General features: G+C 37.9%; 1 protein-coding gene across 1 annotated transcript in view; it reads right to left on the bottom strand.

Annotated features, from left to right (window-relative positions):
• The window catches only part of ATP6AP1 (ATPase H+ transporting accessory protein 1), a 54,244-nt gene extending 48,436 nt beyond the window's left edge, over nt 1-5,808 (bottom strand). The window contains exon 1 of the mRNA XM_074901568.1: nt 5,696-5,808. Within this exon, the coding sequence (XP_074757669.1) occupies nt 5,696-5,808 (113 nt within the window). The remainder of the gene's footprint in view (nt 1-5,695) is intronic.
• Nucleotides 5,809-12,862: the final 7,054 nt, after the last annotated feature.

Genomic DNA, 12,862 nt, shown 5'->3' on the forward strand with positions numbered 1-12,862 from the left:
TCAAGATGGAGGCAGAACAGGGGTAATGAACACATAGACAGGTTTCTGTGTTGTTTCTTGGATAAGAAAAATCTGTATTTCACTTCAAGACTTGCCAGTAATTCCAGTGAAGATTGCTGAGAGTAAATCGAAAGCCTCTAATTGCACCCACAGCAGAGATAAAAACAGTGCAGTCCTGCAGTACTAGATACATAGCTTACTTCAGATCTGGGGCTTTGGAACAGTGTTAGAGCAAACCGTACTTATGGAAGACTCTTTCAGACAACGCACTGCAGATGTTAAAATCAAATTCTAGTAGATCTTCTGCCTGTCACTTTTCGAAGTTTAGCAGTAAACCTTGCTGTGCAGGAAGGAAATTTTTTTCTATTTGATTTAAATTATCATTTGATATTTTCTTAGTTTTACTCAGCATTTTCACTTTGTTAATTTGTGCTTGCAAATCCACACTAACTTATATTTATGAAGCCAAATAACTCTGAAATTGTAACAGACATGCCTCAACTTTTCAGAAAAGTCAAACCTCACGATCTCAAATATTTAAGTATAATCTATAAAAAATAAGATATTTGAAAACACGAAAACTCCCAGAGATTCTGAATTACTATCCCGGGACTGACTTCCATACTGACTTTATGCATGACATGGTCACACCAAAATGCTAATGATATTAAAGGAAAAGAAGACAGATTAAATTAAAAGGTGTTAAAAAATGCCTTGTGTGAAAGGAAATATTGGTAAATATCTTGTTATATTTATTTAAAAAGCTAACTGAATAAATCTATTTCATGCCTAATATTAGAAAAAATTGAAGATTTGAGAGCTTTTGGGACTTGCAATTAAGAATAAAAGTTAATAATACTGTTATAATGCAGCATTTGCCTAATACTTGTATTCAGCATATTATATATGCATTTATTATTCTTTTAAATAGTTTGCTGAGCACTATGCATGTCAGTAGGCAAGACTGCACCCTTCATTGAGTGGGCTGCTACTGTCAGCTGGGTGCAACAATATTCTCACCATGGTTCAGACAGGAAATGTCAGTGTGTTTTACTAGCTGGTTTAGTGTGAACTGTAGAGTGAAATGTTGATACGTGACTGCCACAGACAGTACATCATTGACGATGTGCTTTATGGAACATATAGATTGGTCCATCCCTTTGAACTCTTCACCTCAAGTGCTCAACAAGAGATCAGTAGGATGTAACAGGCAGTAGGCCAACACACATACTGATTGCTACTATTGATTGCTCACACAAAATTTTATGTCCGAAGATTCTCAGCCTTGCGCGGTCAGCTGCCTGCCAGACTTAACATCCCACCGTAGAACCATCCTGGGGTCCTCACCTGTGGGGGCTCACAATGACAAACATCTCTACTAATACATGTGCTTTAATGCTGGCTAAAAAGGAGGAAACTTAAAACTCAGCTGGTCTGTCTTTCCTCAAATAGCCAGACAATGCACTAAAGAAAGAGAGGAAAGAAATCTTAGCTTGGTATTTTGCTTCTTTCTAAGTGCTAACTGCTTGCCTAACTGCTCTGGCATGACAACAAGTTTAAGCATGCAGATTCTTCTCTGACCAGTGTTCTTTCTAGGTAGAACTGGGATTTGAACACTTGTTTTTAATGGAAGAAAAGATTTCAAGATTTCCTGTATCTGAACCCACCAGAAAGGGCAGATGGTTAGATAACAGGACGTCTGTCACTCTAACTTGTGAGCTTACAGATTTGCTTTGTAGCTGGCTTCTGAACTCTTGCCTACAAGTTATTTTTGTCAGTTGTCTCTTTCAGTCACCTTGTGATTACCATATAAGAAAGAATATTTTCTCCTGCACAAAAGAAGTAAACTGGAATGCATGTTAGCACATGGTAGCTACACAGAAGTCAAATAAAGCTAAAACATTCTTCAGTTCTGCTGTATCCTTTTTATGTTCCACCTTCTTCCATTAGATTTTTCAGTAAATTCCTTGCAGTTTTAGGAAACACCGCAAATGTATAATTTGACATTAATGCCTTCTTGAAGTCATTTATAATCTGGATTTGCCAGAAATTGATTAATTTCCTAATATAAGGATAGCATAAATGAAGGTAGTAATATATTTTCAATGACTGTAAGCAAAAATAATTCTTAAAACAAACACATGAGGGGACAATCGCAAAAGCTAATTTTAATGAATTTACTTCCTCAAACTCCCTGCCTTATCTGTGGAGGGAAAGAAATTCTTTTGAATTCAAAATGACTAAGTCAAGTTTCTGCTGCATATTATATGCAAAGGAACCTTCCCATTTCTCCTGCTTCTAAAAGCAACCAGAGGATATTAGTTTAAAGGCTAATTTAAGATGAAGGTAAATTTTTCCAGGCCAACGTTATTTGGGGAATATCCACTGATATATTAGTATTTCTTTGTGAAAAGCAGGACACTGTGATCTACTGAGTTATTCCCACTTCATCTTTCTCCTGAACTCAATGTAGAAAGATTATTGTTTGGTAGACAACACTTATTTTTCTCAAAGTAGAGATTTTAGATTTCTTTCTAGAGGAAAGAGGTATTTGATTTACTAATGTCCCTGTATGCTCTGCACACTGCATGTGTTTGTCAGTTGCAAAAATAATCTGCAGATGACATCATCTTTAATAGCATGATTACAGCACAGTAATAATGCATAAAAGAGAGACTTTGAAGTGTTATATTCTTCTAATATAGCTGTTCTGAATTATGACTTACACACACTGGCTAGTTCTAAAGAAGTGCAAAATATATCATCCTTCAACTATTCAATATCATATCCCAACAGATAACCTGGGAGAGGGTGATGGAATAGAAGTCTCAACTTCTATTGAACTTTTAAACTGGTGGGACATGTTTCCACAAAGTAAAAAGAAATCCATTGATAATTCCTGCACTTTTTTAGTTACCCTTCCTAAAACTCTTCATAGTTGTTTCTAGATTTCATAAGCCTGTTGATTGCACACTGCAAACCTTGCATCACTACAGAGTATCAAGATGTAAAGCATGAAGTTAAGGGTTAGTAATCAAAAGTTTCTCTTACTGTTTCTTTATTTTATAAGATAACATAAATCTTCTTTCCAGTTGCTTCTTTGACTTTCACCAGAACTAATTTCGGCCCCACAAGAACTTCACCTTTCAAAAATGCAAAGGTCATGGTAGGAGGAACACTTCTTCCAGAAAATGTTCTATTTGTGGAAACATGAAACTGGTTTAATCAGTCCACTATCCTGATATTCTTGCTCTAGATTTGCATAAACCTGAATAATCTGCAGTAGAGCAAGTTGCTAACTGCATCTTGGTGGAAACTTTGCTTTTATGACCACTGGGGGTTATATATTTTGCTTATATTGACCACAGGTGTGTTGTTTATATAAACTAGGCAGTAAGGACAAAGGAATCACTGATCTTTTCTTAGACTCTTGGGATCACTTTTGTCCTAAGACCAACTCTTTCCAACATTTACACTGTTTTTAAATACAGAGGTTTAGTACTCATACAACATGTCGATCATATAGAGGTAAATTAATTATTTCGAGTATAAAAAAAGCCTTGATGTCGAGACATCCATTTATTTCTTTCAGGTGAAAAAAAATAAAGTTACCAAATCAAACTTCATCAAAATTTTCAGATTTCAGCTGTGGCTCCCCAAGGACCAGAGGTTCAGTTTCTGGAAAGGGTTAAAAGATGGCTAGACATATGTCAAAGATGGTATTAATTACTACCAAAAAGAATACAATGTCCAGGATATGTATGAAAAAAACACAGTACACACCTCCTTCACATCTGTTTTCCATTGCCCTCAATATTACAGCACAACATATGAAAACACGGAAAAGTAGCATGCTTGTCTATATGACACTATACAGGGAGGAAGTTCTCCTGAAGAACTTTATCTAACTCCTGATGTTCATAAAATTTATGAATCCTCCTATTGCTGTCTAAAAATTTCTACATTAAAAAGCAACAGGAAAAAAAAAAAAAAAAAAAAGATTAACAAGATTTAGCTCTCAGATTTAAATCTTAATAATGTTCCCTAAAGACAAAATATTTACAGTGGGATAAATGAGAGCAGAATTTACTCTAATTCTCTTCCTAGCCTAGTGACAGCTTGGTATTTCAGTCTCCCAAATGTGTTGAAGAATGACTTGAAGGCTCATGAAAGGTAGAGTGAATCCAGCTCAACTATCTGAAAGGTTAATTATCTCCCAAGAAGCCATTGTTTGGTTCCTTTCTCAGTTTACAGAACAGGAAATCACTAGCAACACTCTGGGAATTAACAAAGCAACAAAGATACAAAAGAAGCAAATCCCATTAATTCAGACCTGACAAGAGTTGATGACCAAAGGCTTTCAGAAGCAAAACTCCCACTGCACAAGCACACACAGCTTGCTCACGCCAGCAGGAATCCCTGTCACTGCAGCCCCTTCTTTTTATCTTTACAGCAAAAGTGAGGGTTAACCTGTGCACCAAGGCTATTAACAGTACAGGAAAACATTTTATGCTTATGAAGTCACCCAGACAGATTGTGACAAATTCCAAATACTGTTAGTGTTATGGATTATTTATATTAGAGAAATGAATAAATACACAACTAGGATCAGACCTGTTGAACTAGGTATAATACATATGTGCTTGCAGAGGGTATTAGATGAAGTCTCCATGAGAGGATTTACAATTTAGACAAACTGGGTTAAGAACGTAGAGGATTTAGGAATTGGGAGGAGAGTCAAGTGATATACTCAGGCCAAAGCATGCCTTAGGCAAACCTGGAGTACAGTAGATCTGCTGTCGTCTTCCCACCCAGAAAAAGGACTTTGCCTTTAGGGCTTCCAATCAGTCCTGTGATCCCCTAAGCCCCTCAGGAGCATATTCTTACCAGCCGCTGACATTGGCTTACTGTGTTTTGAGGCAGTACATCCTGGACAAAACCAACGTGTATGCCCTGCAGGGACAGCCTTGTGAATAAGTGGCGCATAGTCCTTTGACAACTTAATACATCCAGTACCCCACCTGAAGCTACTGCGTTGCCCAAGTTGCTGTATTTCTGGAAATCCCAAGTAATTACATAAAATCCTTAAAATCTGCATGAATAAATTTCCTGGTTGGAAAAAAGAGGTCTGTACCTCTTTCAAGGCAGGTTCAAATTCTCATTTTGTAACTACATACAAACCCCTGAATTTCACATGTCTCTCTGGATCTGTCAAGACTCTGCAGTTGTTTCTAACTGCTGTACATACAGCAATGTATTCTATTACAAATTCTTCATTAAAAAGGACATTAAAGTAAAAACCCCAGGATTTAGGAGTTAGAAAATGCAGATATTGAGGTTCCCCACACAGTTTTTTGTCAGCTCCTTTTTGTGAGACTGCCTTATGTTGTGACTTATCACAATATCTCCAACAGTGGAGTTCAAGGTTGCTTAGGGTGAATAAAGCATATCTACTTCAGATTTGAAGAATATAGATTTTATTTACTTCTTACTGCCTAGCTTAGAACCCTAAAATTATAAATAAAAATGGGTAAATTCATCTGTTAGCTTGTTTGACTGCTGAGAGGCAAATTTATTTATTGGGCAATTTAATTGCCCAGAGATAATTTACCACAACTGATGATATACAACATATTCTGCACACACACACAAAGCAGTAGCATAAGTAGAGATACTCTTTTATTAGATTTCTTACCTCTGAGTTGACCAGAGCAGCATCGGTACATGCTCCACTGACAGAGACATTTTGAACAGCACAGCAAGGGTGCCCAACAACAAGGTTGGAAGAGCAGAGCAGGACTGTGACATGACTCCAGGCAAGTGCATACATAACTGGCCAGCTGCAAAGGAAAGTCTGAGCAGATGCCCAGCTTCACTTCCCGGTTGAGTTGCAGCTATCCGGATTCAGCCAGGCTGCTGGGTGAGGTTGCTCCCTAACAACAGCGGGAATTTTTCAAAACACGTTACTTCCTTAGCTTGAAGTAGGGAGTTATATTTTTATTAACTTTCAGGTTTATGTTTAAGCAGCTCATAAAACTCTCCACAGTATAACCATAGACAGATTCCTCTAACATTCTAGTGCAAGGGAGAGTCGTGAAGCCCAAACTCCTGTCCTACTGTTTTCTAACACCCTGATAACTGCACACTGTTAACAGTTGCTCAACTTCAAAATGGAGTTTATAGAAAAGTTTTCTGTACTGCACAAAATGTATTCTGACGAACTTCTGTCTTCTTCACTTGCTACATATTATCATGTCCCTCAGCTTAGCTCTTTCACATGTATTGAGAGCTGGTGTCACACATTTGGGTGTTGACAGGTTTGAAATCTGCAGTAAATCTATCCATTGCAGATTCCAGCAAGAAGGAAGAGAGTGAGAAAACGGTACGTTTGGAGTGTATCCACTGAAACATGGAATTATTTAGCTATCTTTCGCATGGAGCAATGCTGTCCCAAAAATCAAAAATATCAAAAGTCAGGAGCAAATTATACTTATTTCAGAACCCGACATGACTTCAGTAATTTCACAAGTCTCATACAAGATCAAAATAGTCATAGAGAATTTCTTCGTGCTGGGAAGCAAATTCCTCCAGCATACTTTTTTGCTCCTGCCAAGCATCGAGCTGTTTCTACACCTTGTGACTACATTAGGCAGCAGCAGTCACTCAGCGTGTGTTTGGCACAGGGCATGGATGCCTTGTCACAGTCAAAATAAGATGTTAGGGATAATACACAAAATAAATTGTTAGCTATGTTAAAACAAGTTGTGATAAGGGAAAAATAAGGAAGCACAGTGAAAATATTAAGAGAAGATATAAACAGATATCAGAAGACATGCACTTCTGATACTGAGCACACCTAGCTTGATTAATTAAATTAATTTCTCTTAACTCACAGCATACTGTTACAGGGCTGTTGTCTAATATAAAACAATTTGTTCATCACTTCAATCTGAAATAGGATTTCTGAGACAAAAATAATAATTTTGAGGGAAGCAATAAACCCAGTCATCTACATGTTCCTTTTCTTCTCCATGTTACCTTTACATAACACTGAATTTAACGCTTTAATAGCACTTTTTCCTCTTCTTCTCAGAGAGATATTAGAAATCTTTCACATTCCTTTTCACAAGTCCATGCTTGTTCATCTGTTTAAGGGTGCATACAGGTAAGACAACAATCCAGAGCACAAAGATAGGGGTAGAAATGGAATGCCCTAGGGAGAATTTAGTATGAATTGGAATAGCTTGGTCAACACAAGCAAAATACTTTGTAATTCTCTAAATGGTTGATTTTTCCATGGTATCTTCCAGAATGTGAGAGATCTGGTTTCACCCATAACTGTCCGGAATAGTCTTGCCAGTTTATGTGAGCATCTCCTGCCCACAAAGCCAATCCACTGTCTTCCTGTCTGCTTCTTACAGTTAACCTTCATAAGAGATGAAGATGAATTGAAGGTCACGATTATATAAGTCAGGAGTGCACAATGTGGTTGTCCACAGAATACTAAAGGAGTCAGACTTTTAAGCAAGACTTTCAATTTTGCAGAACCTGCTAGATTTCCATTGAAGTTGGCAGTCTAGAGAAATAGTGCATTACTACCACACTTTTATTCCAGTAAACCCATGCCTTCTCAGATTGTGATTCCTTTCATACTTTAGCTTGCACAATACAGGGACCCTTGCTTTGTGAAACAGCAAGAAAGCAGCATATATTCCTATTCTTCCAACATGAACCAATGAAGAGTAGTAGGTTCTAGTAGCTCTCCTTCATTACTAATACAGTTCATAAATATGACCAACAGTGCCAGGACTTCCACATCAGAATAAATCCTCAACAATCTGATCTGAATCTATGGAAACCAAGACCAACAAATACATAGTGCTGTACAAATATGTGTTGTAACCTGACAGGAAACTCACCACTAGAGCAAATGATTCCTTACTAAATATTTGACAATTCTATACCTTTTAAATGGCTGACTAGTGCTCAGCTCTATTATTACAGTGCATTCTCATAGGACTAAAACATTTACATCATTTCAAAAATTCCACTGCTGGCATGTGCAACTTCTTTTACAAGTTCATTCTCAAATGCTGACACCCTGGATGAAAAGCCTGTAAGTCATGTAAGAGAAGCCTACCTCTTTACCCAGAAAGATCACGGAGCAGATACTCCTGGAAACTATGCTAGGGGACATGGAAAATAAGGAGGCAATTGGTGTCAGCCAACACAGCTTTACTAAGGGCAAATAGTGTCCAATGAATTTGGTGGCCACCTACAACAAGGTTACAGTACCGGTGGATAAAGGAAGAGCAACTGTCGTCATCTAGCTGGGCTTCTGCAAAGCATTTGACACTGTCCCACATGACATCCTTGACTATCAATTGGAGAGACATGGATTTGATGGATGGACCACTTGGTGGATAAGGAATTGGCTGGATGGTTACACTCAGAGAGTTACGGTCAACAGTTCAATATCCAAATGGAGAATGGCATTCATCAGGTGTTGGTACTGGGACCAGTGCTGTTTAACATCTTTGTCAGTGACATGGACAGTGGTATTGAGTGCACCCTCAGCAAGTTTGCTGATAACACCAAGCTGTGTGGTGCAGTTGACACGCTGGAGGGAAGGGATGTGCCATCCAGAGGGACCTGGACAGGCCTGAGAGGCGAGCCTGTGCAAACCTCATGAAGTTCAACAAGGCCAAGAGCAAGGTCCTGCACATGGGTCAAGGCAATCCCAAGCACAATTACAAGCTGGGTGGAAAATGGATTGAGAGCAGCCCTGCAGAGAAGGACTTGAGGGTATTGGCAGATGAAAATCTGACTATGAGCCAGCAATGTGCGTTCACAACCCAGAAAGCCAGCCATATCCTGGGCTGCATCAAGAGAAGTGTGGCCAGAAGGCCAAGGGAGGTGATTCTGCCCCTCTCCTCTGTTCTCATTTAGATCCCACCTGGAGTATCATGTCCAGCTCTGGGGCCCCCAGCATAGGAAGGGCATAGATCTCCTTGAGCGGTCCCAGAGGCAGACCATGAAGAAGAACAAGAGTCTGGAGCACCTCCCTTATGAAGACAGGCTGAGAGAGTTGGGCTTGTTCAGCCTAGAGAGGAGAAGGCTCTGGGAAGACTTTATACTGGCCTTCCAGTACTTAAAAGGGACCTACAGGAAAGATGGGGAGGGACTTTATCAGGAAGTGTAGTGATAAGATGAGGGGTAATGGTTTTAAACTGAAAGAGGGTAGATCTAGATTAGATATAAGGAAAAAATTCTTTACTGTGAGGGTGGTGAGACACTGGAACAGGTTGCTCAGAGAAATTGTGTCTGCCCCCTCCCTGGCAGTGTTCAAGGCCAGGCTGGATGGGGCTTTGAGCAACCTGGCCTAGTGGAAGGTGTTTCTGCCCATGGCAGGGTGGGGGTGGAACTGGATGAGCTTTAAGTTCCCTTCCAACCCAAAACATTCTATGATTCTGTGATTTCTAGAAGTCATGACATTTTATCAGGAAAAGAAAACTGTTCCAATAAATGGTCAAATCTGACAATTTCCATTAGAACTGAGTAAATTCTTTAAAGGCACAGTTGATCATATTTGCTTGAACTTCAGAGAAGTACTCACAAGATGGTTTTGGAATCTGTTGGTAAAAAGGCCTTGACTTTGGAGCCTAGATCTTTCCAGTATAATGAGAGCAAACGATTGCAAAGTATCAATGCCTCTTCAAAGAATAGACTGTAAGGTGAAATTCTAACCCTCTCTCTTCACTTCTGAGAAGTGGCTAAAGTGATAGGCTTATAGAGTCTCTTAAATTGTCGCTTAGAGGCTGAGACCATGAGGAGTCCACATTCCTGAAACACGGGTGAGAAATGCTGGGTTCATCTCAGTTCTTTCCCAGATGTAGATACTCACTATCAGGAAAAGGGGATCGGTCCATATAGCTTGTATTTCTCCTTCTGCAGTAGCAGAGACATGTGGCCAATTAACACCTGCAGCTTACCTCACAGGACTCTTTTGTGAGCAGGACTCTTCGAGCATGAAACAAAATTTGCCTTCTACCCACCTCCAATGCCACTGGTAATCTGTTTCCAGAGGGAAAAGTTCTGGCTTTCTTCCCACATGCACAAATAGGTAATATGTTAATTTGGTAATGCACTCTGTTTCCCCAGTCCCAAGATGAAAGTTCATGCTATTTCCAGGATGTAATTTTCTCTATGTCTCAAAGGAAGAAGAACTCAGAGAAATTTCTCTCTTACCTCCTCACCCCAGAAGATGTCCTCATGAACAAAGCATTCAGTCTCCTCTTAGATAATAAAATTATTGTAAAAACTGATAAAACAGGATTATAATTTAAATGTGTGAGGATAGCAAAGTAGTTGCTGACCAGTATTTGCCACATGGAAAACACTTTTTCAATAGGAAATAATACTAATAGTAAATGAGATTTAAAAAAAAAAAATAAAAAAATCTTGGATTCTTTTAATTATTATTTATTTTTTTAAAGAGCCTAAATTTGAATATGTCTATTATTTGAGCTGGGGGAAGAGGTTCTTTAATATGCTGCCGTAATACCATGTTATCTCTCAAACTTATTACTCAAGGATCAAATTTGCATGCAAAATGGATGACACTTATTTAGTCACCTACCTATAGATAGTTCTTCTGGTTTATCCTGCACTGTAAATTGTCCTTGTTACAACAGTCATCCCTTTTATCCTGACTTACAGTCCTAAATTTACCTTCATCCCACACAAATCTGGAATTCACACTTCTTATTAAAATTTTTTTACATCAGGAATGTAGAATTCTGAGGTTGAGATGATTTTTCTTCTTTTTTCTTTTAAATAAAAGGACTCATAAGAATAAGTAATTAAGCTTCTATCATATTGGTCTTTTCAGTTATTTTGTATGAGTCCTATATTTCAACTTGGACAGGATAAGAAATACATAGCATATATGAGTGGCACACAGTTGTAAAAGAAAGCATGTATAAATCCAGTGAAATGGGTAGGAATAGAATGTTAATACATGGTACATCAATGTTACAGCTTCTCTTAATAAAATTATTTTGGTTAAACTGAGATACATGGTAATGGAGGTATTTTTTTCTTCATTGCAGTTAATGATTTGACAGCAGTCTGAGTTTCAGTATTTTGAATTTGTGCTGGATTTTAAAAAAAATCTTCATGTGCAAACAGTTCTAAACCTGGACTAAAGATCACCTATGGATTTTCAAAGAAAAAGACCTATGGAAAATGCAACAGTAAACTGTGTGTGCTTTTACGTATACCAACAGACATCAGTCAAAAGGGGTTTTAGGTTCCTGCTCACAGGTAAAAGAACCACTGAGATCTCATCTCATTTTAATTAAATGAAAGAAAGGAATAATTTTGAAAATTCTCTTTGCAATAGATATTTCTTTTTCTTATCATTTGGCAAAAAATCTTTATTTTTAGGAGTGAAGAAAAAAAGAAAAAGGAGAAAATATATTCAGATGCATTTGCGAGCCAAATTTACTGAGGGAGCGAAATTAAAATCCCACTCAATAGGTTTTTCTCATTCCTTTTTTTCAAAGCTTTCTTCACTTCAGTTGTTCCCAAACTGTGGTTTGTGGAGAAATATTAAAAAGGAAAATTCAGTTTGTTTTCAGTTAAAAGTTTGTTCATAAGTAATATGGTAATCTGAGAGAAAACAATCTGGTTTTGTTTCAAAAGTTCTAAGACTGTTTCTATAAGGCAGAATACAGACAGTATACCCACCAACTGTGCTCCATCTCACTTGTGTGTGATTTGGTTAGTGTGTGCAAATACCCTCCAAAAGATCTAGCTTAATACAAGGTATAACCTGGTTTTTGAGATACTACCAGCTGTAGAGACAGGGAGGATATACCTTTCTTTCATAATTGCCTCCCTAGTATTAACTTCTCTTTATTTTTCCATTAACCTACTTTAAGTCAGACATTTTGGATGCAAGAAGCCAGGAGTCACAGAATAGTATCATAGAACCATAGAATGTTTGGGGTTGGAAGGGAACTTAAAGATCATCCAGTTCCACCCTTCCTATGCTGGGGGCCCCAGAGCTGGACATGGTACTCCAGGTGGGATCTAAATGAGAACAGAGGAGAGGGGCAGAATCACCTCCCTTGGCCTTCTGGCCACACTTCTCTTGATGCAGCCCAGGATATGGCTGGCTTTCTGGGTTGTGAACGCACATTGCTGCTCATAGTCAGATTTTCATCTGCCAATACCCTCAAGTCCTTCTCTGCAGGGCTGCTCTCAATCCATTTTCTACCCAGCTTGTAATTGTGCTTGGGATATGCAGCATCCTAAGTATATATACTCTAGGATATATATATATAATCATTAATCTGAGTCTGAAGTTTTCAGTCAGGTTTTTCCAGTATTCATCACTGGCTGATACAGAGAATGCTTTCATTCTTCGTACTTGTCCACTACCTTTTTTAGTATCATTTGTAAGCTACATAAACAAGTGAAGCAATACAGTAACTACTACAGAAAAGTTTTAAATTAATTCCTTTTCAAAATGTAATAGAATTATGAAAGCTATGAACAAAAAGATGTAAAAAGTAATTGTTTTCAAATTCAGTACCAATGTCAACAAAACATTTATGATGATGAACTTAGCAATTAAAGAAAACTAACATGAATGATTTTATACTAATTTCAATTATACTAGATTTTTTTAAAATATTGTTATTCTATTTTTGAATTATGTTGGCTTTACTTGGCTTTTCCCTAACAGAAGGATTCAATTACATATCCAAAATATTGAAAATACTTTTTCAATTTTTCAGCAACTCTCAATACATCATGTCCTCCAAAACATTGTTTCCATGCTTTCAAAAGCCAT

Source organism: Athene noctua, chromosome 3, assembly GCF_965140245.1.
Source record: "Athene noctua chromosome 3, bAthNoc1.hap1.1, whole genome shotgun sequence".
Taxonomy (NCBI): domain Eukaryota; kingdom Metazoa; phylum Chordata; class Aves; order Strigiformes; family Strigidae; genus Athene; species Athene noctua.